At 51.9% G+C, this 26,923-nt stretch overlaps 1 protein-coding gene across 2 annotated transcripts in view; it reads right to left on the minus strand.

The window, feature by feature from the left end:
* PTPN5 (protein tyrosine phosphatase non-receptor type 5) overlaps positions 1 to 20,835 on the minus strand; it is a gene marked incomplete at both ends in the record, with an annotated part of 31,692 nt that extends 10,857 nt beyond the window's left edge. Inside the window, 6 exons of one of the 2 annotated variants that reach the window (XM_082844685.1) lie at positions 1,304 to 1,545; positions 2,020 to 2,097; positions 2,338 to 2,445; positions 2,972 to 3,165; positions 3,322 to 3,336; positions 20,796 to 20,835. In XM_082844685.1, coding sequence (XP_082700811.1) covers positions 1,304 to 1,545; positions 2,020 to 2,097; positions 2,338 to 2,445; positions 2,972 to 3,165; positions 3,322 to 3,336; positions 20,796 to 20,820 — 662 coding nt within the window. The remainder of the gene's footprint in view (positions 1 to 1,303; positions 1,546 to 2,019; positions 2,098 to 2,337; positions 2,446 to 2,971; positions 3,166 to 3,321; positions 3,337 to 20,795) is intronic. The other variant, XM_082844684.1, reaches the window with a different exon arrangement.
* Between the last annotated feature and the right edge of the window lie 6,088 nt (positions 20,836 to 26,923).

Raw genomic sequence — 26,923 nt, forward strand, 5'->3', positions numbered from 1 at the left:
AGCTGGGGGCCTTGGAGCAGGAGGATGAGGGAGGGAGAGATGGGGGTGGGAACCAGGTGGGCTCCAGAGACAGGAGTGGGTGTGACATCTCCCCTGACACAGGGAGCGTGCGGCTCAGCCCCGAGGCTTAGGCTGCCTGTGGTGGAGTAGCCGAGTGTGGCCTCAGCCCGGTTCCCAAGGTTCAATGCAAGGGCCCTGAGCACTCTCCTCTGCCACTGCTGGAGGTAGTTCCCAGCCCTGTGGCCCCAGGAAGCTCACAGAGAGGGTGCCTGCCTGGAGCAGAGAAGCAGGGCTCGACCTTCTATATACCAGCCCCGGACCGGCAGTCTGCAAGGACGCAGAATCCAGGAGAGGCCTGGGAAAGATGGGGTCCCAGGGGCAGCACAGCGGCAGCGAGGATGAGCAGACGCAACAAACCCTACTGTGTTCAGGGCACAGCACGGGAAAGCCCTCGTTACACGGAAAGGGGATCTGAGTGCTACAGCGGGGACGAGAATGGCCCAAGCACACAGTGAGGGGGTGGCAGAGGTGAAACAAAAAGCTAGGTTTTCCGAGTCCTCGTCCAGTGCTCTTTCCATGACATCATGTGGGCATCTCAACCTTGGTGTGATCTGGCTTACCCAGCCAGGCCCCCAAAAGAGAGTGCTGACACCTCCCAACGTGTGCTCTGTGGAACACTATGAGACACTATAAAAGAGAGCTAGTGGGAACCTGTATAGCACAGGGAGCTCAGCTCAGTGCTCTGTGAGGACCAAGATGGGTGGGATGGGGGTGGGGGTGGGAGGGAGGTCCAAGAGGGAGGGGATAGATGTATACATATAGCTGATTCACTTCACTGTACAGCAGAAACTAACAACATTGTAAAGCAACTATACTCCAATAAAAAATAAAAAAAAATTGAGTTCAAACCAAAAAAAAAAAAAAAGTAGGGTTCTGTGGTCAGATGGCTTTGAGAAATGCCACACACTCCCCTTAGTCAGTCTACAATGACTACAAGCACGTTAAAGGTCCTGACAAGTCCTGCAGTAAAGAAACCTATCCAAACCACAAGTGTATGTGCGAGCATGCACGTATGTACACTTGTGTATGCCCATGTGTTTGTGTGTAGTAACAGCATTTCTTAGCATTCACCTTGGGGCATCCTGATCTATGTGAATCAGACCTGAAGAGGATGTGTCTCCACTGGTGGGCTTATGAGCTCAGCTCTTCCCTGGGCACTGGGAGGCAGAGTCAGGCATCTGCCCTTCCGATCGGGAGCTGAGAGCTCCAGGGCCCACAGAGCCCACCTCTCCACTGAACCCACCTCTCCTGCAGACCCATGGCCTTGACAGTCAGTGAGGCAGGGTCGGCCTCAAGCTTGATGTCCATCACGCAGTCAAACACAGGTGTCTCAGGGACAGGGTCCAGGTCCAGGAAGTCATCCTCGACCTTCTCCTCCATCCACTCAGAGTAGGTGAAAGAGGGCTGACGGCTCACCGACTGGCGCCTGTCCTCGGGGGGCAGCGGGCTGGGTGGCTCTGCGGGAGTTCTCAGGAGGTGCCACACCTAGTTCGGGGCATATGGCATCATGGCAGCCCCCCTGGGTGAGGGGGTGCCCATGGAGTTGAGCCCCCTGCTCTTCCATGTGTCTGGAGCAGCCCTACTCTCCTGGGAGCTGTCTGCATTGCACCACCCCTCACCTAGATGAGAGGCTCCACCCCTGTCATGTCCTCCCAGCCCCCTCCACCTCCAACCCTCAGGTTCTTGTGGATTGAAGCCTTCTTCGTGGGGTGGGGGTAGGGTTCCTTCTCCAGTCTTCTCCCTGCCTCAGCCCCTTTCCCCAGCCAAGAACGCTGCAAACCAATTTTGAGAAAGACCGCACCTCTCCCCCCAGGCTGGGCGCATTGGTGGAAGGAGACGGGTACCCCATCCTCAGCCCTACCCAGAAGGTGTAGTCTGTAGGTCAAATGGGAGAAGGTGGGGATCGGGCCTCAGGGTCACGGAAGAGGAGCACGGAAGCTGGTTCAGGAGGAGTCTTACCAAGGTGGTGACGAGGACCACGGACAGAGAGACTAGCAGCAGATTAGGGACGTCCCAGGTCCCAACAGCCAGCCAGGCCTGGAGAACATCAGACAAACAGGTCAGGGTGATGGGGGGGTGGGCAGAGTTCTCGTGTTTCAACAGGGATAAAATCAACGCTCTGAAAACTTTGGACCCGGTCTGGGTGGGGGACAGGGAGAAACACTTCAGGAGCCAGTAAATATCTCCTGAACTCAAAGAAGCCCTAGGCAGGGGCTGGTGGGACTGGAGGCCCCCGAGCATTCCCTCCCATCCTGGGGCTCCCTGGAGCGTACTCACCGAGGGTCCCAGCTGCTCCAGGAGCGTGAGCACGGAGGAGATGAGGTCTGTGGCGTTTTGCGACCAGATGGGGCCGTAGCCGCTGAGCCAGAGCATCCCGCAGGCGAGCTGGGGCGGCCGGGGGCAGCACGCTGAGCCCGGGGCCTGGGCTCCTCGCTCCCTATCCCCCCATCTCCCCGCCCTCGAGAGCTCCCCCTCAGCCTCAACCTGGCCCCCCAAGGCCCAGACTGCGCAGCTGGGGCAAGGGCCTGGGACCTCTCCCTAGAGAAGAGCTGACTCAAGGGGGCCAAGAGAAAGCCCTTCCCAGAGGGGACCCTCCCACCCCACCAGGTACACATAACAAGGAGAGTCTCCCAGAGATGCCTCCAGAGACAGGAAGTCCTCAGAAGAACCCCTGCGGGGCCAGGGGGTTGGGAGTGGGCCTGTGTTCCTACTTCTGAGGTCAGGGTGTGAGGTGTTTATGGCTCAGAACTCCAGCCTTCTCCTCACACCAGCCCGAGGGCTGGAGTCACGAGGGACGCCACGGAGGCCCCTCATCCTTCTGTGTCCCCAGGCGGCCATCTCGGGGAGGAAGTGGAGGCCGTCCCTCAACCCGCCCTCCCTCCAGGCCCCGCAAGGCCTGTGATGTCCTTACCAGGAACTGGGAGGCAGCCAGCAGGCACAGGCTGCTCCTGACAGCGAGGGAGGGGCTCCTGGCGTCTCGAGGTGGCGGCTTCTGAGCTGTCTCTGAAGGCGGTGAAGGAGGCGGGGGCAGTGGCACCTCTCTCTGCAAGGCCGTGGGCCCCTCGGCCTGGTCCAGCGCCTGCATCCCTACCGGCTGGGGGACACCTGCGGAAGGCGGACACGCGGCCGGTGATCCAGGCCCTGCCGACCCCGGCGGACCGCTCCTTCTGGGGCTGCCGTGGCTTCCTCTCAATCCGGGATCAGTCAGCCTGGCTCCGCTTCCAGCAGTCACCCTCGATTAGCAAAGCAATACTCACCTACCTTCGTCAGAAAGAGCTAAGTGTGGGTGGACAAATTATTTCTCTTTGATTTCTCCAGTAACTGAGTTAAAATGGCAGGAGGTTTTTCAGGGAGTTAACATCGTGGTGTTTACACAGCTTCATTCTTTTCCCATTCCTTAAGGAAACGAAAAACCACCACCTCAAACTCAATTAAGAGAGAGAGGGAAAAAAAGGTACGGCATGACCAGGCCGTGACCCTGAACAGCCCACCCATGCCTGCCCTCTGGGTTTTCGTCTCTCATGCTCTGCGCCCTGACTCAGTATGTGTGCCGGGGGGGAGACGCTGGACACTTGACAAGGTCACAGCCCCGTGCCCCTTCCCCACCTCAAGACCCCACACTGAGGGGGGATGGGGGTGGTCAGGATGGTGTGGAGGAAAATCTCGGTGCAGCAGAATTGATGTCAAACGTCTAAGATCCAGTTCTGGGTCTATCCCTGGTTGTGTGACCTTGGGAAAGTCACCCCCTCCTTTCTGGACCTCAATTTCCACACCTCGAAAATGGGGGTTGGGGGTCCTCCCTTGGTTTTCTTTTTTAAAGTTGTTGTTTTTGATGTGGACCATTTTAAAAATCTTCATTGAATTTTTTTACAATATTGCTTCTGTTTTACGTTTTGGTTTTTTGGGCACAAGGCATGTGGGATCTTGCTTCCCGACTAGGGATCGAACCCGCGGCCCCTGCATTGGAAGGCGAAGTCTTAACCACTGGACTGCCAGGGAAGTCCTCTGGTTTTTCTAACTGTGCTTTAAGGAGCCCTGGTGTTTTCTCAGGTGCACCAGCTATGACCAAGTGCTCTGGGTCCCTGTGCCTGGGCCTCTGCCGTGGGAGCTGTTCAATACCGTTCCATATACTGGGTTTCCTCTAAGATGATTTCAACACAAGGTTCCACTACTAAACAAGTCTGAACAGCACTGGCTTGGATCTGATGCCCTGGTGGAGTGTGGAGATTCCAGCAGCACCATCGCAGTGAGCCCCAGAGGTTGGAGCTCCCCATTTAAACCCACACCGTCCAATCTATTGCCAAGAAGAGAGGCACCAGCAAGACGGATGTGTACGGCTTGATGGTGGGGATGGGACGGTCCACATATCGCTGTGTATATATATGGGACAATGGACTCCTTTTCTGGTTGGGAGACAATGGAACACCCACAGCCAAGACCACGTGAGGCCAACATAGTTGTCTACATGCTCGCTTGGTTACGTGACAAGTATTTGCTGAGCATCTCGCATGGCCTGGATCAACAATGCGGTGATCCTGGGGGTACCTGTATTTCTCTCCCAGGCTCCTCCTTCCCAGACCTGACCCTGTATAGCTCCCTACCTGCTGTGGTCCAGCCACACTCTTTGGCAGTTCCTCGGGTAAGCCCACACCCCATGTTTTGCATATCCTGTCCCCTCTGCCAGGAACATTCCCCCAACATCCTGCTCCCCTCAACTGTCCCCAAAACACTTTGCCAAGTTGACTCCTAATCATCTTGTAGAACTCAATCAGCTGCCTCCTAAAGGAGGGGCTCCCCTACCACACACACTCAGCAACCCACATCTCTCCTTCATACGACCAGCAGCGACAATACTCCTGGCGAACACACAGCCCTGCTTTGAGTGCTCTGCACGTTCATCTATTCACTCTTCATGGTACCCTATGAAGTCGGCACTACTATTATCCTCATTTTACAGAAGAGAAAGATGAGGTGCAGAGATGCTAATAAGTGGTTGAGGTGGGTTTGAAGTGAGGCACTTGGACAGGCTCTGAGCTACAGTACACTCACTCCAGTCTGTCAAAATTATTTGTTGAATATAATCTCCCCCAGTCTCTGTAAGTTCCACGAGGGCAAGAGCAGTATTGGTTTTGCTCATCCTGACTGTCCACAACATGTAGCGCTAGTCCTGGCATGTAAGTCTACAATCAATATTTCCTAAATGAGTGAATGATGATGGGTAAGTGATAAACAAGGATAATAATACATTCTTTGAAAAGCTGCGATGAAGACGGTAGATCCTATAGATGAAACATCCAACTTGGCACCTGGCATCTAGTAGTTGCTCAAGAAACATCAGATTATAATAATGACAACACGTAACTCCTGCCTTCAAAAGGCTCAAGTCAGCTGGGTAAAACAGACCAGTGGATGAGTGTTTACCGTACAGTGCATTACGTGAAAAATCTAAGTGCTGGTAGAGCCTAAGGGCCTCTACCTTTGCCCAGGGAGGCTATAGTTACTAACCACAAGAGCAGATATCTCAGATCCAGCCGCTGCTAAGAGATGGATCACGTAGGAAGCCAAGAGTTTCCACTATTGATAAGCAGAGGGTTGATTACCCGAGTGGCAAGTTCTCCACCCACACCTTCAGAAAAAGTAGTCGATGTGTGACGGCAAATACGGACAGGTAGGAGGGGTACAGCTCAGGGGCCACCTGGCTTGGCTCGTAACACACACTGTGGACTTTGGGCAATCCTTTCTCCCCCCTGGGTCTCAGTTTCCTTATCTGTAAGAAGAGGGAGAACACAGTGCTTCTTAGATGCTTCTCCCATCCTTAGAGCAGAGGGGACATGGGTCTTTGGGGAAAAAACAGCAAGTCACATGATCCTGGACTTTGCTGCTTTGTTTGAAAATTCATGGGTGTTCTTTATTCTATTCTATGGCATATCTGTGCTTGTTTTGATCTTAAAATAATGTTTTCTTATTTCCTCCCAAAGCTTGGAATCAAATTTATGCTTCAGGAAAATGTTCTACATTTATCCTGTGGCTTTGCCCTCAGGGGTACATGCACCCCAGTCTGAGAAGCCTGGAACCTGCCTGCAATAAACGTCATCATGCTGCCGTTAGTAATGACTCTGTAGATAAATATTTAATAATGGGGAAAGAAATTTCGATGGTGTGGAGTGAGAAAGGCAAGGTTACAAAACAGTCTGCTCTCCTTGGCCTTAAAAATTAAGAAAGTATATAAAAAGGTGGAGAATCCCCGATGAAAGACGAGAGGCTAACTCAAGTGGTGCTTGGAAAGCGTGCAGCACACCGGACGCCGGGCACACAGGAAGTGTTTAATGAACATCATACACGGTAAATGGGAAGAACAGAAGACAGGTAGTAGTAACAATAGTTCTTTGGAGGAGGGTGAGAGTAGAGTGATTTTTTTCATTGTTTACATATTCTTTATTTTTATTTTTGGCTGTGTTAGGGCTTCACTGCTGTGCACAGGCTTTCTCTAGTTGAGGCGAGCGGGGCTACTCTTTGTTGCCATGCACGGGCTTCTCATTGCAGAGGCTTCTCTTGTTGAGAAGCACGGGCTCTAGGCACGTGGGCTTCAGTAGTTGTGGTGCGCAGGCTCAGTAGTTGTGGCTCGCAGGCTCTAGCGCGCAGGTGCAGTAGTTGTGGCGCACAGGCTTAGTTGCTCCACGGCATGTGGGATCTTCCCGGACCAGGGATCGAACCTATGTCCCCTGCATTGGCAGGCGGATTCTTAACCACTGCACCACCAGAGAAGTCCCTGTTTATATATTCTAAATTTCCTCCAATAAGTAAATAGGCACGTACGTATAGAGATAAATATATATGTATATACATATACATATATTTATTTGCAGTGAGGAAAAATATGTTTAAAAAGAGGGCACTGTTCTGAGTTCAGATATTATGAGGCCTGCTTAATATTCCCAGGTTCAGGACCCCAACTTTCACCTGTCACACCTAAATGGCATGTGGGGGGACTGGGAGAGATTGAGAGTGAGTGCAAGTCTCTGTGAGACCCACCCAGCCAGAGAGCAGCCACTCAGAAGACAGGCCCCCTGACATCACTTTTGCATATGAAAGATGGCAGGTTAACAGCCTGGCACCTTAAGGGGGCAGAAGAAAACCTGCAGGCTGGCGGGGCCCTGTATGCACCTCTCAGAGACAAGGGTGGAAGCTGTTTTTTTGTTTTTAAACCCACAGGGTATCTGGCAGCCCTGGAGGCTGGATGAGTCCAACTGAGTGCCTGGTAGATGCCTACCTTTCAGAGCAGGGTTTATTTAAAAGCTTTTCTGGGCAGAAATCTAACATTTCTTTACTCAGGAAGATACTTCTTCTCACACACACTATATTCTGCCTGTAATTCTGGAGGGGATCCACGGACCTCAGGTTAAGAACCCGTGATCTCAGGGGTGGGGAGCAGAGGTCTGTGATCAGGTGGTAGAAGTGGGGAGGTAGAGAACTGGGCTGATTTTAGTCTCTGCTCATTCATGTGTGAGTCCGACACATTTATTGAGCACCGATTATATATCAATACTTTGCCAAGCACCAGGCTAGGCTCTGTGGATACAGCAGTGAACAACACAGTGCCCGCCCTCATGGACCACAGAGGTCCTGGGCTCCTTTGTCCTTTGTCCTCCAGGTCCTGCTCCTAGAGATCACGCCAGCCCTTCTCCTCACCCTGCCCACCCTTCCACTCACTGTCTTGCTCCGGAATGAGAATGCCAGATCTCTTGGGTAGGCTCTGTGCAGCTCCCAAAGCGCTTGTGCGCAGGCAGTTCCTTTTGCTTCTCTGTGAGGTAGACATTGGCATCATCAGCCCTGTTTTGCTGGTGAGAGGCGGCTGCTTGTGTCAAGGACTGGCTTTTCAATAGTTCACAGCAAGGTAGCTGCTTTGCCATGCACGAAGCCCTGACTCAGAGCCACCTTGCTGACAGTGACAGAACACTGGGCTCCTCTCGGGCCTGCTTCCTGCATAGGGTGAAAGGGATTTTCCAGGCATGGAAATCGGGCTGAGCGAGGTTCAGTGGCTTGCCCAAGTACGTGCAGATCCGAGATGCAAACCCAGGCCTTCCTGACGCCAAGTGGTCTTTCCGCTTTGCCAAACTGCTTCGCAGGAGAGGTCACTGCAGCAAAGGCAGGGAGATGATGAGAACCTGGGAGGGAGGGAGTCCCTGTGTCTGGGGATCCTTGAACCCTAACCAGCTGCATGGGGGTGGCGGTGCAGCTTTTGTGCCAGATCCCGGCTCCTCAAAGGCTGTATCTTATGAAAGGAAGGAACACTGGAAGGCAGGCGCTCTGCATCCTGGGCCAGAGCTCTAGGGGCCCTGGGTAAGGCGTGCAGGCAAGTGGCCTTGAGGGTTTACCTTGGGCATGTGGAAACACCACGATCCCTCTCCCGTCACCTGGCACCCAAATCCCACCATTAAACTCTGCAGCCACGGTGTGCCCCGGGGCCGGCCCCGCCCGAGCCCGAGAACACGGCTGTTCCTGTTGGTGACTCATCCTCGGAGCTGCCAGCCGCGGAACTGGAGCCGGAAGGCTGGCCCGCTTCTGTTTACATGAGGAGGGAGCTCTTGTCCCATTCAGCTTTTCTTCTCTTCCCAAACGTGGCCAGGAGGGACCTCCCCACCATGCCCACGTAGCCATGGGGGCGCTGACCAACAGAACATCACACTCAGCCCTGCCCGGGCTTCCAGAACCACTGATGGGCAGAGCCAGACCAGCCCTGAGGGGCATCTGGTCTAGTCTGCTGGTTTCTCAGATGGGGAAACTGAGGTCGAGAGGGAAAGTGGCTTGCTGTAGGTCAACAGTCAGCCAAACGTAGAGCCAGGACCACTAAGGGCTAACACGTACTGAGCGCTCACTAAGTGCTTCACGTATATTAACCCATTTAATCCTCACAACAATGCTAGAAGGTACTGCTCTTACTCCCATTTTACAGATGAAGTAACTGAGGTACACGGGCGTTAAGTCGCTTGGCCAAGTCAGCTAACAATAGGCAGAAGCTAAGACTAGAACCCGGGCAGCCTGCGGCCAGAGCTCATACCGTTAACCAACCCACCAGATGAGACTAGCTCAGGTGATCAGCTCTCCACACCACAGCATCTTGAAGAAATCTCCAACACTCCTGACCCTCCACGTGTTCACAAGTACAGCATCATCTCTGTGGGAGATGGTGCTGGGCTCCACAGCCCATCACTGTGTCTGAAACCCCACCCTTAGACACAGACACTTGTTTATAGGATTACTGCTCTTACCTCACTGTGGGGATGGAGGGGAGTGGAGGCGGCGGGGGGCCTGTCTGCAGACACCTGAGGGGGCTGTGCTAGGGAAGGGGGCACGTCAAGAGCTGAGAATGGGACCAGTGTGTGGAGGCTCTTGGGAGGCAGATTTCCAAGTACCTCAGAGACACTATTGGTTTGGTTCCAGGCCGCTGCAATAATGCAAACACCGCAATAAAGCAAGTCACACGAATTTTTCGGTTTCCCGGTCCATACAAAAGTTACGTCTGTACTCTACTGTAGTCTATTAAGTATGCAGCAGCATTATGTCTAAAAGAACAATGTACACACCTGCATTTAAAAAAACACTATTGGAAACATGGTGCCGACAGACTTGCTCAACGCAGGGTTGCCACAAGCCTTCAGTTTGTGAAAACCGCAGTATCTGTGAAGCGCACTCAAGCGAAGCGCAATAAAAGGAGGTACATCTGTAACAAGAACGATCTCTAGGACCCGGCCCTATCCAGTCGGCACCGCAGCTCTTGCTGTCCCTACAAGTGCCTTGTTTCTGGGGAGGAAGCTCCCTGGGGGGACTCCTAGCCAAAGCTCTGGAGTCACCCAGACTTAGCTTTGAAGCCCGACTGTGCCACTTACCACCTGTGTGACCTTGGGGAAGTGACTCAATCTCTCCTCTGGACAACAGATCCACTAAGCCTTGCTGGCTGGGGTCTGAGGATGCCATAAGGTAAAAACTGCCCAGTGCTTAGCCTGGTGCCTGGCGCACAGTGAACGCTCAGTAAACAGCAGCAGAATTGAGAGAGGAGGGGGAAGAGGGGAGGGGAGGGGAGCATGAGGGACAGGCAACAGGACCGGGTCCCTTTCATCTGCCAGGTGAGCCCCTCAGGAGGACAGTGGGTGCCCTGCCCCCACGTGGGCGAGGGCTTTGAGGCTGCCGACTGGCACCTGGGGTCGGTGGATGGAGGGGGCATGGGCCGGGGGTGGAGGAAGTGGGGCAGCTTTGCTCTCTCAGTTAATTAAATCTGAAATGCTAACAAGCTTTCAAAACAAAAGGCAACTCAAGTACTCTTTGGATGGGATATAATAAAATGGTTCTATCTGAAATTGCAAACAGCTTTGTTGCTGCAAACAAAGGCTCAGTTCTTTGTGCCTCTCTGGAGCGGAGGCCCAGAAGTACAAGGGTGAAAAGGGTCAATGAAACTCTGAGGGTGCAGCCACCCCCTCCCCCCAGCCCACGGTGAGATCTAAAATAACCAACGGAGAGGCCCTGGGCAGTGGGTACCAGAGGTCCCTAGTGCCTGAGACTTAAGCCCAAACATGTGGGGAGGGAGGGACAGAATTGGGAGAGGCTCTTGCTCCACCCTCCCATTTTACAGATGAGGAAACTGAGGTCCAGAGAGTAAGAGGCAGAATCAGGATTGGCACACATGTCTTTAACCCTCTGGTTCAGTTTTCACTCATTAAGCCAGCATGGGATGTTTCACAGGGGCTGCCTGTGGGTACCTGAAGGTCTGAGGCCTCCCTCCCTGACAGCAGAAGGCTGGGTCCTGGTTTGGGGTTGCTTGGTGGGTCCTGGTAAACGCTCTCAGAGGTCTAGGAAAGTCCAGGGGATAGGAGGTGAGCAAGAGCCAACCAAGACCCCCCAGGACAGATGTGCTGACAAATTCCAACCCTCCAGCGGCTGCTGCCCTCAGTACCTGGGGAGGCTCACAACACTGGCAGCGTCAAGAGGCCTGGGTAGCAGTTCTAGCTCTGTGAGGAGTGGGCTGTGTGACCCTGGGCGCCTCACTGCCTTTATGGGCCTCAGAGGCCTTCTGTAAATTCAGAGCGTGCCTGGGGGTCTTTAAGGGCCCTTCTAAGGCTAAAAATCCGCAGTTGCCTTTTTTAAAAAAACAAACCTGAGCCCCTGCTTTAGTTTCGTCCAATGGCTTCCCCTTGTTCTTAGAATAAAGGCCCAAATCCCTGCCATGGCCACCAATAAAGGCCCAGCATGCTCTGTCCCCTGCGTATCTCCCCAGCTACCACCCACACCGTTTCCTCCTGGTTCTCTGTGTTCCAGATCCTCTGCTGGAACCAATCTGGGAAGTAGAAAACTCTGGAAATGCGTGCTTCTGCTCCAAAAAATTCTTACCTAGTCCTAGGAAACACATAAGCTGTAAGCCGAAGCTCCCTCCTGTGCTATCTGCGGTGGGGTGGGAGGAGTGGGGCACCTACATTCCCACCTCTTGGGGAAGCTGGTAGGCCGTGTCCAGGGACACACTGGGGAATACTCTGCAGCCCTTAGAAGCAAAGGATCAGAGGACATACGGCACCATGGAAGGACCTCAGAAACACGGCTGAGCGAAAAGAATGAGACCGAACACAACACAACAGACACAAATTTTAAAAATATATACATACGACATATTGCCACTCATTCTGCAAGAGCACACAGAAACGCACAAAATACGCCTTAAACACGTTAGAACACACTAACTGTGGGGAGAAGGGACCTGGCGGTGGGAGACAAAAGAGAAAAAAATCAGTGAATGAAACCAGAGAGGGGCACTGCGGGGACCCGTGAAGAAAGCAGGGCCACAGAGGAGTATGACTGACAGCTCTGAACCTACCACCAGTCACTACCCCGTGCTCCCCCAGGTAAAAACAAAACCAGTTGAGTTGGAGGGGGGGCCAAGGTCCAATGGGGAAAGAATGAACGAAAGCAGAGGACCCTCCATCCCGTCTGTGTCCTGGAACTGGGAGAATTAGAGAGCGAGAACTTGTTCCTCCTGCCCTGGGAATGGACACCCACTGAAGGACTCATGGACTTAGTGAAACAGAGCTGCCTGTCGAGGACCCCTGAGTCTCCCCTTCTCTGAACTGGTTCACCAACATGACATGACGTGAGTCATTTCGTTGGCTTTCTATGGGGGGGGGGGGAGGGATTCCATGCCTTGCTGACTGTCTCCACCGATGCCCCCAAAGGATTAACCAGCCCCCATTAAGATCCCTGGGGTTGGGTCAGCCCCCGACTCTGTGCCTGCCCTGCTGAGCAACCTGGAGGGAGGTGACTCACCCCAGGGGGCCCCCATGATCCCCAGCTACCACTCTTGCCTGGCGAGGATTAATACATATTTTCCGGTGGCCAATCTTTTTTTTTTTTTTTTGGCCACGCCGTGCAGCATGCAGGATCTTAGTTCCCCGACCAGGGATCGAACCCACACCCCTGCAGTGGAAGTGCGGGGTCTTAACCACCAGATCGCCAGGGAAGTCCCAGATGGCCAATCTTTTAAAAATGATTTTGGAAAATATGAGGGGGAAAAAACCCATAAAAGCATAAATGAACCCCAAGTCATCCATGATCCTACCACACTGAGAAAGGCACTGGTTTCCTTTAGATATATTTTCTAGTATTTTTTTCTCTCTCTGTGGGTGGATTTTTTTCCCCCACCATTCTGTATACAGTTGGCTCTCTGTATCTGCGGGTTCCACAGCTGTGGATATGGAGGGACAACTGTACAGGCATATCCTGAGAATATGCCTTTTTGAATTGCAAGGATTCAACTCTTAAGCAGTATGGTAGACAGCCTCCAGGGGGCCCTAGTGATCCCCCTTTCCTGGTATTCACACCAAGGTGCCAGACATGTAAGAAAAGCTTTCTTGGACCTTCTATTCCAGCCCAGCACCAGGTGAATACAGCTGAGTGAGTGACCTCAGTTGAAGCCATAGGGAACAGAAGAACCCCCCAGCTGAGCCCCTCATGACCCTCTGAATCATAAACAAATAAAATGGTGGTTGTTTTAAGTCAGTAGGTTTTGAGACAGTTAGGCAGCAATAGATAAACAAAGCACATCCTGAGACTTGAAAAGAAGAAATGAGCTTAAATGGAAGGAAAGAGGTTGTTGGTTTTGTTTGTTTGTTTTTAAGGTATAAAGAAGTTCCTGGGAGTTGGGGTACTTAGTCCCCGGGCCAAGTCAAGGAGAAAGGTGACAGCATCTGTCACTGCATATCTTAGTTACACATGATGCCCATTTGTCTGAAAGGGCTTGAGCGTCAACCTGGGTGGAGGCACGGGACCGAACCAGATGGCCTCTTTTTTCCAGTTGCAAAGACTCTTTGTAGTTTCATCACACATCCAGGCAACTCCCAGGAATGTCAGCACTGTTTCTATACAGGAAAATGGATGACTGGCCTCTCCAGCAAGTCTGGCTCCTCTTCCCACCTGACTTTGCAAGTAAACAACACTCCCCTATGTGTCTGTGGTGGCATGTGGTGGGGAGTCATGAAAGGTCCACAGACCCGTATCACCCACTCCACATCTGAAGGTCTGGCCTGGGACTGGATGCCTGGGCCCCTGATGCCTGGGAACGTGCACAGGTGTTTTTGGTTGTTGTTTATACTCCACATCCTGGCAAAATCATCACCATCATTATTAGCTACCGTTTATGGAGCACTGCGTAATAAGCATTTCACACACATCAGCTTATTTAAACCTCCCAAAATGTCTGTGAAGATCTTATTATCACCCTCATTTTGCAGTGAAGAATTTGGAGCTCAAAGTGGTCAGACTATTTACCTGAGATCAAGCTGCTGGTCAGCAGCAGAGCTGAGATTGGAACCCAGGTCTGACTGCCCCTCCGGGACCCCAAGACCCAGCTAGATGGGCTCCTGCCTCCATATCTGTCCTGGTGTCTGAGGACAGTTAACCGCTACCATCGCTGGTCAGTGAGTACCTGGGTTGGTACATTTCTTCTCAATACAGTGGTATCGTTACGGACTACTCGCTAAATTAGGGTTCTCAGCACATCTGGATGGTGTTGTTTGCCTTTCTTTAATTTCTATCCTAAAGTCTCAAAGACAATTCATAGTACCATTGGCCACATAAACACGCCTAAATGCATTAAAAGTCACGAATGAAAACAGAGCCATCGATTAAAGAACTAAAAGTCAACAGCACCTAAGCTGCCGAGCATTGATGGGCACAAGTGACATCTCAGTAATGATACTGTTTCCAAGTCTGTCTTCTCTACGTTTGTCCATCTGGGCTCCTGCACCTGGTCCCAGACCATCTGAACCAGTACCAGGCACCAGATCAGGGGGCTCTGTGAGAACAAGCACTAGCAGGTGGGGCATAAGGCCCATTCTGAGGTTAACCTGTTCCTTAAGATGCTTTGATAGCTGGTTCCTCAAGACACGAGCCAGGACCCTACTCATCCTTTAGGTCACAGTTTAAAGGCCACTTCTTCCAGGAAGCCTTCCCTGACTGCCCCCCCCCCAGCCGAACCCGCCCAAGATAACGTAATGTTATTGTTGCACACTTCCATGGTACCCTGTCCTCCTGAGAGCAGGGACCAGGTCTCTCCTGCTCTTCACTGTATCATCAGTACCTGGTACAGCACTGGGCACAAAGTGGATGTTCAATAAACGCTTGCTGAATCAATAACAGTGTCAGGCTGCCTTTTCAATCAGCCCTTGTTGGCTTCTGGCGAAGACCTCATCCATGTCATGGTGGGATGGCTGTGAAAGCTATGGCCTGACTCTCCCTGATGACCAGGGGTAGTCACTGCATGATTAGGATAACAAAGATTTCCTCAATACAGGCCTTCCTTTTACTTTATAAAAGACCACCCAGGATGGACAGTGGTCTCTTGCTGAGACCTAGACTTTGACCTCCTCAGAGGAGGGTCCATCTGATATCCATGATGGTACAGCGCCTAGGGCTGGGCTGGGGGTAGCCTTCAAAGCACCAGGACTTAAGGTGTGGAGAAGTCAGCTGTTCCTACCAAAGGGGCAATGACCTACTCAGGCCTTCAGTGGCTACTCACAGCCTTGCATAGACCCAGCTGACCAGAACACACTTAAATCTCAGGGTGGCGGGGACTGCCATGGCTCCAACCAGCTGCCGGCTGTAGGAGGCCTTTGGGAGCACCTTATTCCCCAAAGCAGTGTGGTCCTTAGATCTGGCCCCTGAGTTCCCTCTCCTCTGGCCATGCCACTCCCCATGGAGCAAAAGGCCCCCAGGGCCCAGGAGGCGTGCCCACGCCCCGCTTTCCAGGCCATGCTCTGGTTACGAGGACTCCAGAACCCTCTGCCCGAATGGCCTGAAGCCTTCATGAATGCACGTACACGCTTCTGAGCAGGGACGTGGCCTTCCCCGGGGGTATATTTAGGTCTGAGGGGTGGCCAAGTGTCAGCTAGCAGGGTGGAGTGTGAACCATACTTGCACGCACAGACTGACGTGCCCCCATGCATTCAGACGAGGGCCCTCCCAGTGCAGGACTGAGCAGGGGGTGGTGCCCCACGAGGGGCCCCAACGGCAGTCTGACCTTGGTCCCTGCAAACATTAGGAGCCGGCCTGCTCATGAACCTGCCCGCTGGAGACGCTGTGAACAACATGTGGTGACGTCATGCCATCACCAGCACCTACTGTTGCCTTATTCACCTCCTTCCCCTGCCCTGTATCCCTGAGGAAGCTGCTGGTCCCAGGCTAGGCCTGCACTGGTGCTATTCGGGCAGGAGCAGAGGTCCCAGCATCAGCAGGGTTGCCTGCTTTCTCGCAAATGTGAACACCTACACACAGAAGGGGAGAGAGTGTGAGTTTGAATGTTTAAATGTGTTTGGGTGACTGTGAGCAAGAAAATGAGGGAGGAAGTGAGCAAGTGAGGGGGAGTGCAAGAGCAAAGGAGGGTGAGCACGTGAAAAAGCGCGTGCGCACGCGAGAGGAGAAACCTGTGTATGCCCGTGCACGGACCTGGAGATACACCGGTGCCCACCACAGTACCCAGGAACTGCGTGCAGTGAGGGAGGGCAGGAACGTGCCTGCTTATCTGCATGTGCAGGAGAAGGGGGCGTCGTTGCAGGAAAGAATGAGACCTAAAGAGGAAACAGAGAACAAGCGTGTCCATCTCTAAGAAGCATCTCTAGCGGAAAGGGGTGGATGACAGGGTGATGGAGTTAAGAGGTCCTGGGTGTGCAAGAGGAAGAAGACTCATAGGTGCGGGAGCTGCACGTGCCCAGGGGACTGCGTGTGGGTATGTGCACATGCATACGTGAGCACGAGGCTGTGACAAGTGACAGCAGACATGAGTGTGTGTGCGCCTGTGTGGAACGCCTCCGGGGGTGCGAGTGAGCGTGCCTGCCCCGGGGGCAGCTGTGGGCTACCTGCAGGTGTCGGCGATGCCTGAGGATGTTTTCACCCAGAAATCTCAGTCTGGGAGGACTGGATGACGCTGGCTAGGGTCTGGGTGACCGCGGCCCCGGGAGTGTTGGCCATGTCGCCCCCCGCCTGGCAGCTCCTGTGGGAATGAGTGAGTCACCCAGGCATGGCTGGTCCTCACTCTGCCTTGCCTCTTAGTCTCGCCCAGTGGGGAAGACAGCTGGGAGGGGAAGAGATTACCCGAGGGCTGTATTTTTACATCATCATTATGCAACTGCTTGCAGTGTCCATGGGCTCATTCTAAAGGCCCAACGCCCCAGGTCTCTGGGCCTGTATGCCTCCATCTCCTTTTATGTCCAAGGTGCAGCTTAGGTTGGTGGTTTTGGCTGACGAACACTACGGAAGTCTACTCCTTACCAGGTTCCAGGACCACCCCATTTACAATGCCAACCATCCCCCCCACCCCCCACCCCCGGCCACCCAGTCCCGGTCCTTTCCCACCTCCCCCTTTTTGGCTTTAATTTTCTCCACAGCACTTATCACCATCTGCTATACTATATATTTTACTTATTTATTGCCTATCTTTCCCTTAATAGCAAATGCCTATGTCATTTGCCACATTCCAGGCATTGTTCTGAGCTCCATTTAATCCTCCAACAACTGTACATGGTAGTGAATGTTATTCTTGCCATTTTGTAAATGGAAGGCAGAGAGGTTAAGTAGCTTGCCCAGGATCACCCCAACGGTGAATGGTGGAGCTATGCCCGGGTCCAGGATGCCTGCTCTTAACTAGGGCAAAATACTGTCCTGTAAGGGTGGGAAATTTTCTCAGGTTGCTTCATTGTTGAAACTCCAGTGCTTACAGAGTGCCCAACACATGGAAGTGGTCAGTGAATACTGAGTAAATGGATGAAGAAATGAGTGAATGAACGTTGCCATGGAGGATGGAATAGAGAGGTAGTTGCCTTCAAAGAGCTCACGGTCCCATGGAGGAAAGAGACAAAAAGTTATTTCAGTATCATATGAAGACGGCGTCATGGGTGCCTAGAAGGGCATATAACTTGCCTGGCCCCTGGCAGGCGGGCTTTCCAGAGGAAGGACACAGATAGGGACAGGCACAGTGACATCGCCCAACTGCTCCAAACTCCTCCCTGGGGACAGACATACCTTAGTTCTTCCTGCCTCAGGCCACAGGGTGCCAGAAGATCATAATGGCTCAATGGCAACAAGGAAGGCAGAATGGGGTAGCGGCCAGGAGCCTGGGCTCTGGAAGGAAACTGCCTGGAGGGACTCCTCACTCTACTGAACACTGGATGAACCCGGACAGACCCTCCAACCTCCCTGGACCTTGGTCCTTTCTTCTATGAGATGGTGATAGCAAATAATACCAACTTCCTAGGGTAGCAGAGAGGATTGCATGAGATATAGGTTGTGATATTATGATTTATCAGAAATATATAATTCGTCATTCAGATGACCAAACTACATATCTCTCATATATACTTGGTCTTCAGCCACAGTTCCTAACTCACAGCTCCCAAAGTCTTTGGAATTTCCTGAGCTACTAGAGCAGTGGGATCATATTTGGTCTCTTGTCCTTAGTTCCTGAAAATGCTTCAGGGAAGGTGACTTTTGGATCCCACCCAAGGGTGGGGGCTGGTTGCCAGGAGAACCAACCATGTGATTAGAGCCCTGGAACTCTCCAGTCCCAGACCCGACCTCCAGGGAGAGGGGCTGGGGGTTGAATCATTCGCCAATGGCCAATGATTTAATCCACGATGTTTATGTAATAAAGCCTCCAGAAACATCCCAAAGGACGGGACCTGGAGAGCTTCCGGGTGAGCGCATGGAGAGTTGGGGAGCGTGGTGCTGGGAGAGGGTACGGGGGCTCTGCGCCCCTTGCCTTGCCCTACGCATCTCTTCCAACAGGATGGTCATCTATATCCTTTAATAGCCTTTTAAAATAAACTGGTAATCTAGTGACTAAAATGTTTCTCTGAGTTTTGTGAGCCTTTCTAGCACATTAATTGAACCTGAGGAGAGGGTTGTGGGAACCTCTGATATACAGCCAGTCGGTCAGAACTGCAGGTAACAACCTGGGCTTGCAACTGGCATCTGAAGTAGAGGGCAGACTTGTGGGATTGAGCCCTTTACCTGTGGAATCTGGTGCTATCTCCTGGGAGACAGTGTCAGAAATGAGCTGAATTCTCAGATAACCTGCTGGTGCTACTGCACCTTTGCATACATGTGAAAGCATTTAGCACAGTGCCTGGCACAAGGCAGGCAATGTGCCAGGTCCAGCGGAGATGACCAATAATCCTCTTTGATTCTATTCTGGTTGTTGGCTTTTGGGGAGGAATGGGAGAGAAGGTTGGAATTAAACAAATCACGCTTATTACTGTAGCCTTTCTGCGGTGGCTTCATCCCATTTTCCAGAAGCAGCTCAAAGCAGGGCAGGGACCTTGGCTGTCATACTCACCACTATATCCCTAGCACCTAGTACAGCACCTGACACATAGTACATGCTCAATAAGCATTTGTTGAATGAATGCTTGTGTGATTACATTTATTTTCCTTGTGAGGATAAATGTTCATACTGTTGCTGTTTCCATTTGCAAATAAAGGACTGCAGGACCAGCGGGTTACATGACTTGTCCATAAACACACAGCCTGTGTGTAGAACAGCCAGACTCCAAGACCAGACCCCATGCTCTTTCCTCCACACCATGCTACTCTCTGGATTCCTATACACGGTGTCCTATTTTCTGTGGATTTTTTTCTAGCCACTGGGGCCATCCCTGGTTGTAGAATCATCTCTGAATTCTATGACTCATATCTGAATCACAGAACTGTTTAATAGCTGAAAGGGACTTGCGCTGTCACCTCGACCTCCCACCCACTGTGGAAATTTCCTCTCCAGTGTCTATCCAGACAATACTTGAATACCTCCAGTGATGGAACACTCATTTTCTCCTGCATTATCAAGTTCAATGACTGGACTATTTTTAGAGTCAGAAAGAAAGTTCTGCATCCCGTGGGCCAACAGGCCTCTTTTAAATTTCTGTGTATTGGATTTATGCCCTCTTCATAAGACACACACAGAATGAATATGCCGTCCCCTTCACAAGACAGCCTTTCAGATGTTTGCAGACAGCTCTTACGTCCCTTTGGAGAAGTCTAGTCCTCAAGCTAGCTGTTTTGGGTCCCACAACGACACTGGTGCAATGGCATCCGTCCTAGCCCATCTCAACAGGCCGTCCTAAGTGTTTTGAGCAATGGCACCCCCTACTGGATAAGGTGAGAATTATACTGAAGGGCTCAATGCTCAGTGGGAGGCTGGAGGAACTTCATCCATAGCTGGGGCAACTGCTCATGGGGTGAAAAAACCACCACTTATTTTAAAGAGTCATGGCTTTAGAGTCACACCGAGTTGTTTTCCATGTCTGTCTTAAAGAGGGTCACTGAAGACTCGACACTCTAAGGTTCCTTGCCAATCATGAGGTTTCTGACAAGCTACAGGTTTGAGAGTTCAAAATTAGAATTCAGAATTGGTTATTTCTTAACAAAAAGGTTTGGAAAGGGAGATGTGAAAATGTGTGTAGTGTTACAGGATTATGGTGATTTTTCTTTTTCTCTTGTCTTTATTTTCTAATATTTCTACAATGGATATTTGTTATAAGGAGGCAAAAAAAACAATAAAAACTTTTATAAAAGGAAAAAACACAAAAAAGTTCCCCCCGCCTTCCTTCCTTCATTCCTTCCAAGGCTGTTAATCACGACTTGGGTATTTGGTCTACAACTGGACGTGCTGCTTCTCCATGGGCAGGAGTGCCTTGGTAATGTCTCTGTGGCGAGAGCAATGGCCCGTGACTCAGGTGTGGTCAACCAGACTCAAGCAGCGCAATCTGACATTCACAGCCAGGCTTCTCCTCGGGGCCGTCAGGGACTTTTCCCACTTCGTCCACCCCACCCTTGGCTCATGCCACGGTCAGGCTGTGTTTCCTAGTTTTACCTTTCGAAATCTGCCCAGCACACCACCGGCCAGTGGTCATGTCCTGATCAAGCCTGGACTCCCCAGCTCTTCACCCTTCTCTCCACCCTCCCCGCACACCCTCAGCTGCCTATTCTTCCCTCCAGATGAGTCTACAGCAGCTCCAAATGATAACAGGTCAGAAAGACATCAGGGATTAGAAAAACAAATCCTCATTGAAACGAAGACCTACAGACCAGCTGAGTCACTCCTCTAAAGCAAATTCACAGCCACCCAGGCTTTCCTCCAGCCCCAGTGCCATCCGGAGCTCTCTTCCTCCATTTGCAGCTCTGGGGGACCTGGTGCTGGGAAGACTCACCCGGCAGCCTCTCGCTGCAGCACATGTCCAGGGCCCCTCCCTCGGAGTCATCAGCAGTGTGGTTCTCTCTCTCTCTCACTCCTGCAGCAGAATGAAAAATGTGAGATGAGGCTGTTGAGCTGGGATCAAGACAAAACCCTGAGCAAAGATAAAACGCCTTTCTTTCTTGCACTGTGTCCCTTGGAATAACCCTGCCCCATTAGGGGGACCGGAGGAAAAGACCAACCTACAGAGGGGTCAAGCTGCAGAGGCAGGAGCAGAATTTTACAGGTGTCTTCCAGGTGGAATAACCACCAGCAACATCTCTAAAACCACCATCAGCACCATCATCTCTGCCACAGGAGGGCTTACTACGTTCAAAGCACTTTACAAACTTTATCACACTGAATCTTCATCAGGGCCCCGTGAATTAGGGATCATTCCACTGGCTCAGAGAAGTCAAGTAACCTGCCTCAGGTCACACAGCTCATTAGGGTAGAGCTGGGTACGAAATTACAGTCTAGGACTCCAGGCTCACACTTTCACTGCTGTGCCATTCTGCCTCCTAGTTCCTGTGGGTTTGAACCATGGGTGAGCAAGAGGGATCTGGGTAACATACAGTGTGTGTCCAGCTCCCCACATCTGCACATTCCCTGTGCCTCAGGCAGTAAAAAATGGTATGCAAAACTCTTCTCTGGAAATAGCTAGAAAAAGTAGCTGTATATGTATATGCATTTTCTAAATGTTCTATTTCTTTTTGAACTCAGAAAACCCTCTTTCTAGCTCATCAGGGCACCTTCCAGGACTATGCTGGGGACTAGTTTTTCTCCTTTACCCAGTAAGCTGGGAAAAAGGTTGCTGGAGATTAGTCAGACCCCAGACAGTGTCTGCACTTTGACATATCCTGAGGGTAATTGCGTTGCTCTCAGGGCTTCCCCTGCTTTGGGAATAGCCTGCCGTGCAGGTGTGGGCTCCAGTGGCTCTGCCTGCCCTTCGTGTCTGACCCCTGGCAGTAGCTGACTGATCCAGGGCTGGACAAACCCACTAGGCTGGGCCAATCAGATCCTCTCCTCTGCACTTTTAAAATGCATTCTGGGGGCTGAATCACGGTAGCCACAGGGTCCTGGAGAGAAGGTCCAAACACATCTGCTGCCATGGATCTTGGAGCTACTTCATTCCGGCCCATCTTGAGTCTTGATTGGGCAAAATTTCTGTTAAGGCCATAAGATGCCCCAGTGTCCTTCCAATAAATTCCAACATTTTAGCTCAAACCAACAGCATCTGATTTCTGAAATTGGCAACCAGAAGAAACTTTAATACAGCCTTGCTAGCATAATACTTCCAAGAAGTTCAGGAGGTCAGCTGCCTCTCCACCCACTAGTCCTGCAATCCTGCCTCTCGGACTGGTCCTGAGGCTGATTCCAGGCCCAGCTGCAGATCGGAATCAATGAAGGGCAGACAGGCCGGGTTAAGGATGGTGACCATTTTCATTCTGACATCTTCTGCTCTCAATTGGCAATTGTTTTATTTTTTCCTCATTCCAATTGGCAGGGTCTCTGAGAACCCCAAATCCCAGGGCCCAGCTCTCCTACGGAGAGAGGGCTGCTATCTTCAAGGCCCTTTAAATGTCTCCTGAGTCCCTCCACTTTTCTCCCTCTTCACTCCCTACATCTTGGCCCAGGGCAGCATCTCTTGCCTAGATTACTGTGGCAGTCTTTTAACTGGTCTCTGGCATCCACTCAGCCTGGCCTCCAAAACATTCTCCATATGGCTCCAATACATACGGCTTCATAGGTGGTGCACTTTACAACCTGTACATCTGGATGGGGCAGGCCTGAGCTAGAACTTTTTCACAACTCAACGTTTATCATATAACTTTCCTTAAAAAAATACTTGAATGGCATCCTATTACACTTGGAACAAAGGCAATGGCAACCTTTGACATGGTTTATCAGATCTTGAATGGTCTAACCCTTGTTCATCCCTCCAACTTTATTTCATGCCCCTTTCCCCTTCAACCTCTGCACTCTAGCTACACTGGGACAGGCTCTTTCCTTCATGATGCCTTTGCACGTGTTTTTCTCCCGGCCCGGAGAGCCCCCCACCGCTCCAGGAGCTCTACTTCCCAGTACTTTTGTTTTTTTTAAACATCTTTATTGGAGTATAATTGCTTAACAGTGGTGTGTTAGTTTCTGCTTTATAACAAAGTGAATCAGCTATACATATACATCTATCCCCATATCTCCTCCCTCTTGCGTCTCCCTCCCACTCTCCCTATCCCACCCCTCTAGGTGGTCACAAAACACCCAGCTGATCTCCCTGTGCTATGCGGCTGCTTCCCACCAGCTATTTTCTTCCCAGTACTTTTTACTCACAGCACTTGACAGAGTTTGAAATTTCATTTTAACTCAGGCCATTATTTGACTAACATTAGATTATAAGCGACACGAGGGCAGGTACCACCATTTGTTTCATTTACCATTGTATCTTGAAAGCCTCCAATAGTGCCTGGTTCACAGCAGGTGTTCAATAAATAAACAAACACTTGTTGAATAACTGAATGTTGCCCTGACCTTCTTGGAAAAATATCAGGAACCTCAAACATGGCCATCATCTGAGCTGCCTTTGTGAAGGCAGTTTTTTTTTTTTTTTTTTTGCGGTACGTGGGCCTCTCACTGCTGTGGCCTCTCCCGTTACGGAGCACAGGCTCCGGACGCGCAGGCTCAGCGGCCATGGCTCATGGGCCCAGCCGCTCCGCGGCATGTGGGATCTTCCCGGACCGGGGCACGAACCCGAGTCCCCTGCATCTGCAGGCGGACTCTCGACCACTGACGGACTTCCCACCAGGGAAGCCCTGAAGGCAGTCTTTGTGAAGTCACCCGGAACCTTCCTCCACAGCTACTGTCCACAGCAGGCCCAGAATCACACATCGGGAAGGCCTCTCATTTAGCAGAGGAGGAAACGGAGGCACAGAACCGAGGTCTGACTTGTCCCAGGTGATATATCGAGTGGGTGGCCATGTGGATTGGGATGGAGAACACCTACCCCCTACCTCCCGATCTGAAGCTTTTTCTTTATTTATCTTGAAGAGCGCCCCAGCTGGAGGGCAGCCCCAAAGGCCTGGCCCCTAGCTCAGTGCAAAAAGGTAACTGAGGTATCCTGATACCTCTGGAGGGGGACCCATGTGTGACTCACAGCTGCTTTCACACCTTAAGCCTCCCAGGCCCCAAGCCGTGTTCAGAATAGCTCAGCGCTGCATGTGTGCAGCGGACTCTATAAATAAGCTTCCTAGAAAATGACTAATTTCATAATCAGGAAAGCAGAAAGAGTAGCACCTCTCGTCTGTAGAGGAAAATGGAGCTAGAGCCTGCTCTCGGCCCTGCAGTTGAAGGACTCCAGGCAACCTCGCCAAAACCTGCATGTCTAGGCTGTTCAGGGGAGGGTTTTAATTAGATTTCCAAAGAGAAGAGCTCGTCCATTCAGGCTGAATGGAGAAGCCCAGTCTCTGGGAACTGCCCTCCTTCCTCCCTGCCAAGAGCAGAAATAGCTGCTTGCAGTGGATTACTGCAGGCTCCTTCTCTCCCCTTCTCCACTTCTACCAGCCGGGCAACAGGAGCAGAAAACTGGCCTGTGACAACAGGCAGCAACTTGCTGCGCTGGCCCCTCACTGCTGCTCTTAGAACCAGAGAACCCCAGACATAAAGGGACTTGGAGATCACCCTGCCTGTCCTTCCCTCACCGATGGAGAATATCTGGGAGGGAGGAGAACTTTTCCAAAGCCATTGCCCCATTCAACAAGCGTTTACTGAGCACCTCCTGTGAGTAAGGCACCAGGGCTATCCTAGGAACACAGTGGTGAACAAGCCAGGCCCTTCCCCCCCCCGAAGCTCCCAGTCTTCCAAGGGAGACACACAGGCAAACATGATCGTTCCCACACCTGCTTTAATAGGCTGCATGCACGTGATACCTTGGGGAGCTCAGCTTGGCTCGTGGTGAGGGGGCGGAGGGTGGATGTCTTCTGCAAGGGAAGATAGGACCTGGTTCTTAAAGGATGTTTCTAGGTGGATGAGAGGGTCACAAAGGAAAGAACGTCCTTCATAGTGCAAACAGCAAGAGCAAGAGCTGAGCATCTCGGAGGCCTGAGATGTACGGAATATTTGGCATTAACTGGAAGCAGGTTGGTCAGTGGGATGGGGAAGTGATGGAGGCCGGGCACCAGCAGAGGCACCTGAGCAGGAATCCTGTCCTCTTCCAGTTGACCATGGGGCTTCCTCTGAACCAAGATGTGCCACAGGCTCCCCCACCCCTGGGCTGAGGAGGTCTGTCATAGAAGGGCGATCAGTGGCGTGTGTTTGAGGAATAAACATTAGGCCCAGCTGGTGGCATCTGATCTGCTCCCAATCTACTCCTTTTTTGAAACTGGGGTGAAATTCACATAACCTAAAATTCACCATTTTAACCATTTTAAAACATACAATACATTCACAACGCCGTGCAACCACCACCATTATCATCACCCCGAAAGGAAACCCTGTACCCATTAAGAAGTCACTCCCATTCTCCCCTCCCTCAGCCTCTGGCAACCACTAATCTGCTTCCTGTCTCTCATAGATTTGCCTATTCTGCATATTTCATATAAATGGAATCATACAAAAGGAGCCTTTTGGGTCTGGCTCCGTTCACTTAGCATAACATTTTCTAGGTTCATCCCAGTTGTAGCACGTATCAGTACTTAATTCTTTTTAATGGCTGGAAAATATTCTACTCCATGGATGAACTATATTGCATCCATTCATCAGCTGATGGACACCTGGGTTGTTCCCACCTTTTGGCTACTGTGAGTAGTACTGCTATGAACCAAACTTCTCTTTTAAACTCTGCTCCCAACATGCTTACGACTTTGGGCAGTCCTCTCTCACCCTGGGCCCCTGAGGCCTCATCTATAAAGTCAGGTGGTAAGATCCTCCTTGAAGCTTGAACGTCGTCACCGTCATTTGTCCATTCGTGTGTGAAGGTAATGTGTACCTGGCTGGGTACTGGAGACCTGGCCTGGACCAGCCCACCTACCTTCCTGGAGCTCACGGCTGGTGGGGGAGACAGGACAGCTAACGCTGTGGCCTGGGAGAAGCGTGCTAACAGAGGCCTGTCGGGGATGGGCTGGAGAGCACCTCACCTCTGCCTGGGCGGTGGAATGGTGGATGGGTGGGTGCTGTCAGGAGGCACCCCGGAGTGGATGCCAGCTTTGCCCAGGTCGTATGCAGAGAAATAGCTGACAGGTTTGGGGAGGGGGGCAGAGGAGCTTGCGCCCTCTTCCCAGGTGGGTGAGGGGTGAGGAGGAACTGGGATGCTGAAGCCAGATTCCTGGGTGGGAGGCTGAGCCCCCAGGAACCTCCTGACCCAACCCCAGGCAGACATGCCCTCTACCTTGGGCTCCTGGGGCTCCCGGGGCCCTCTAGACACCCCGAACTGTCAACTCAGAGCCTCTGCCACCCTCCCGAAGCTCCGATCCCACCAGACATCCCTATTCTCTGAATTCAAACCTGTCCACTCCCACTTCTAGGCCTTTGTTTGTGCTGTTTCCTCAGCCTGATGTTTCCTTTCCTCCTCCTGCCAAATCTTACTCATTTGCAGTGTTACCTCTTCCATGAAGCACCCCCTGATCTCCCGGGAAGAATCACGCTCTCCCATCCCTGGGCCACGCCCCCGCACCCCTGGCTCACACTCCTCTCTGCCTCTGACTTTGTTCTGCTGCTTAGTTGGCTGTCTGTGCACCTGTCTCCCGCACCAGGCAGCCAGTGACGTAGGAGCATCCCCACCCCCTCAGCCACCCCCCGCATCCCAGGTGTTCAGGGCCTGAGCCTGTTGATGTACATGTTAAAGGTCAAATGGAGGGCAGTGGCAGGGTCTCAGGGTTAATGGTTTTGGGGTTCTGGGAGGGCAGAATCTAGCCAGGAGCTTCCCAACCTCGAGAAGATGGCCAGACCATGGCCGGAAGGAGACCCATAATGCCATCCAGATTTTCATCAGCACGTTCCGTGTAGAGGGGCAGAGGACATTCTGGCTTCATGGAAAACCAGCTGACCACCTCACGCAAATGAGTCACGTGTCCCAAAGCAGGCAGGTGGAGAGGCCTCGCCCGTCCCCCCGGG

This window comes from Leucopleurus acutus (genome assembly GCF_964270905.1).
Source record: "Leucopleurus acutus genome assembly, chromosome: 8".
Classification (NCBI taxonomy): domain Eukaryota; kingdom Metazoa; phylum Chordata; class Mammalia; order Artiodactyla; family Delphinidae; genus Leucopleurus; species Leucopleurus acutus.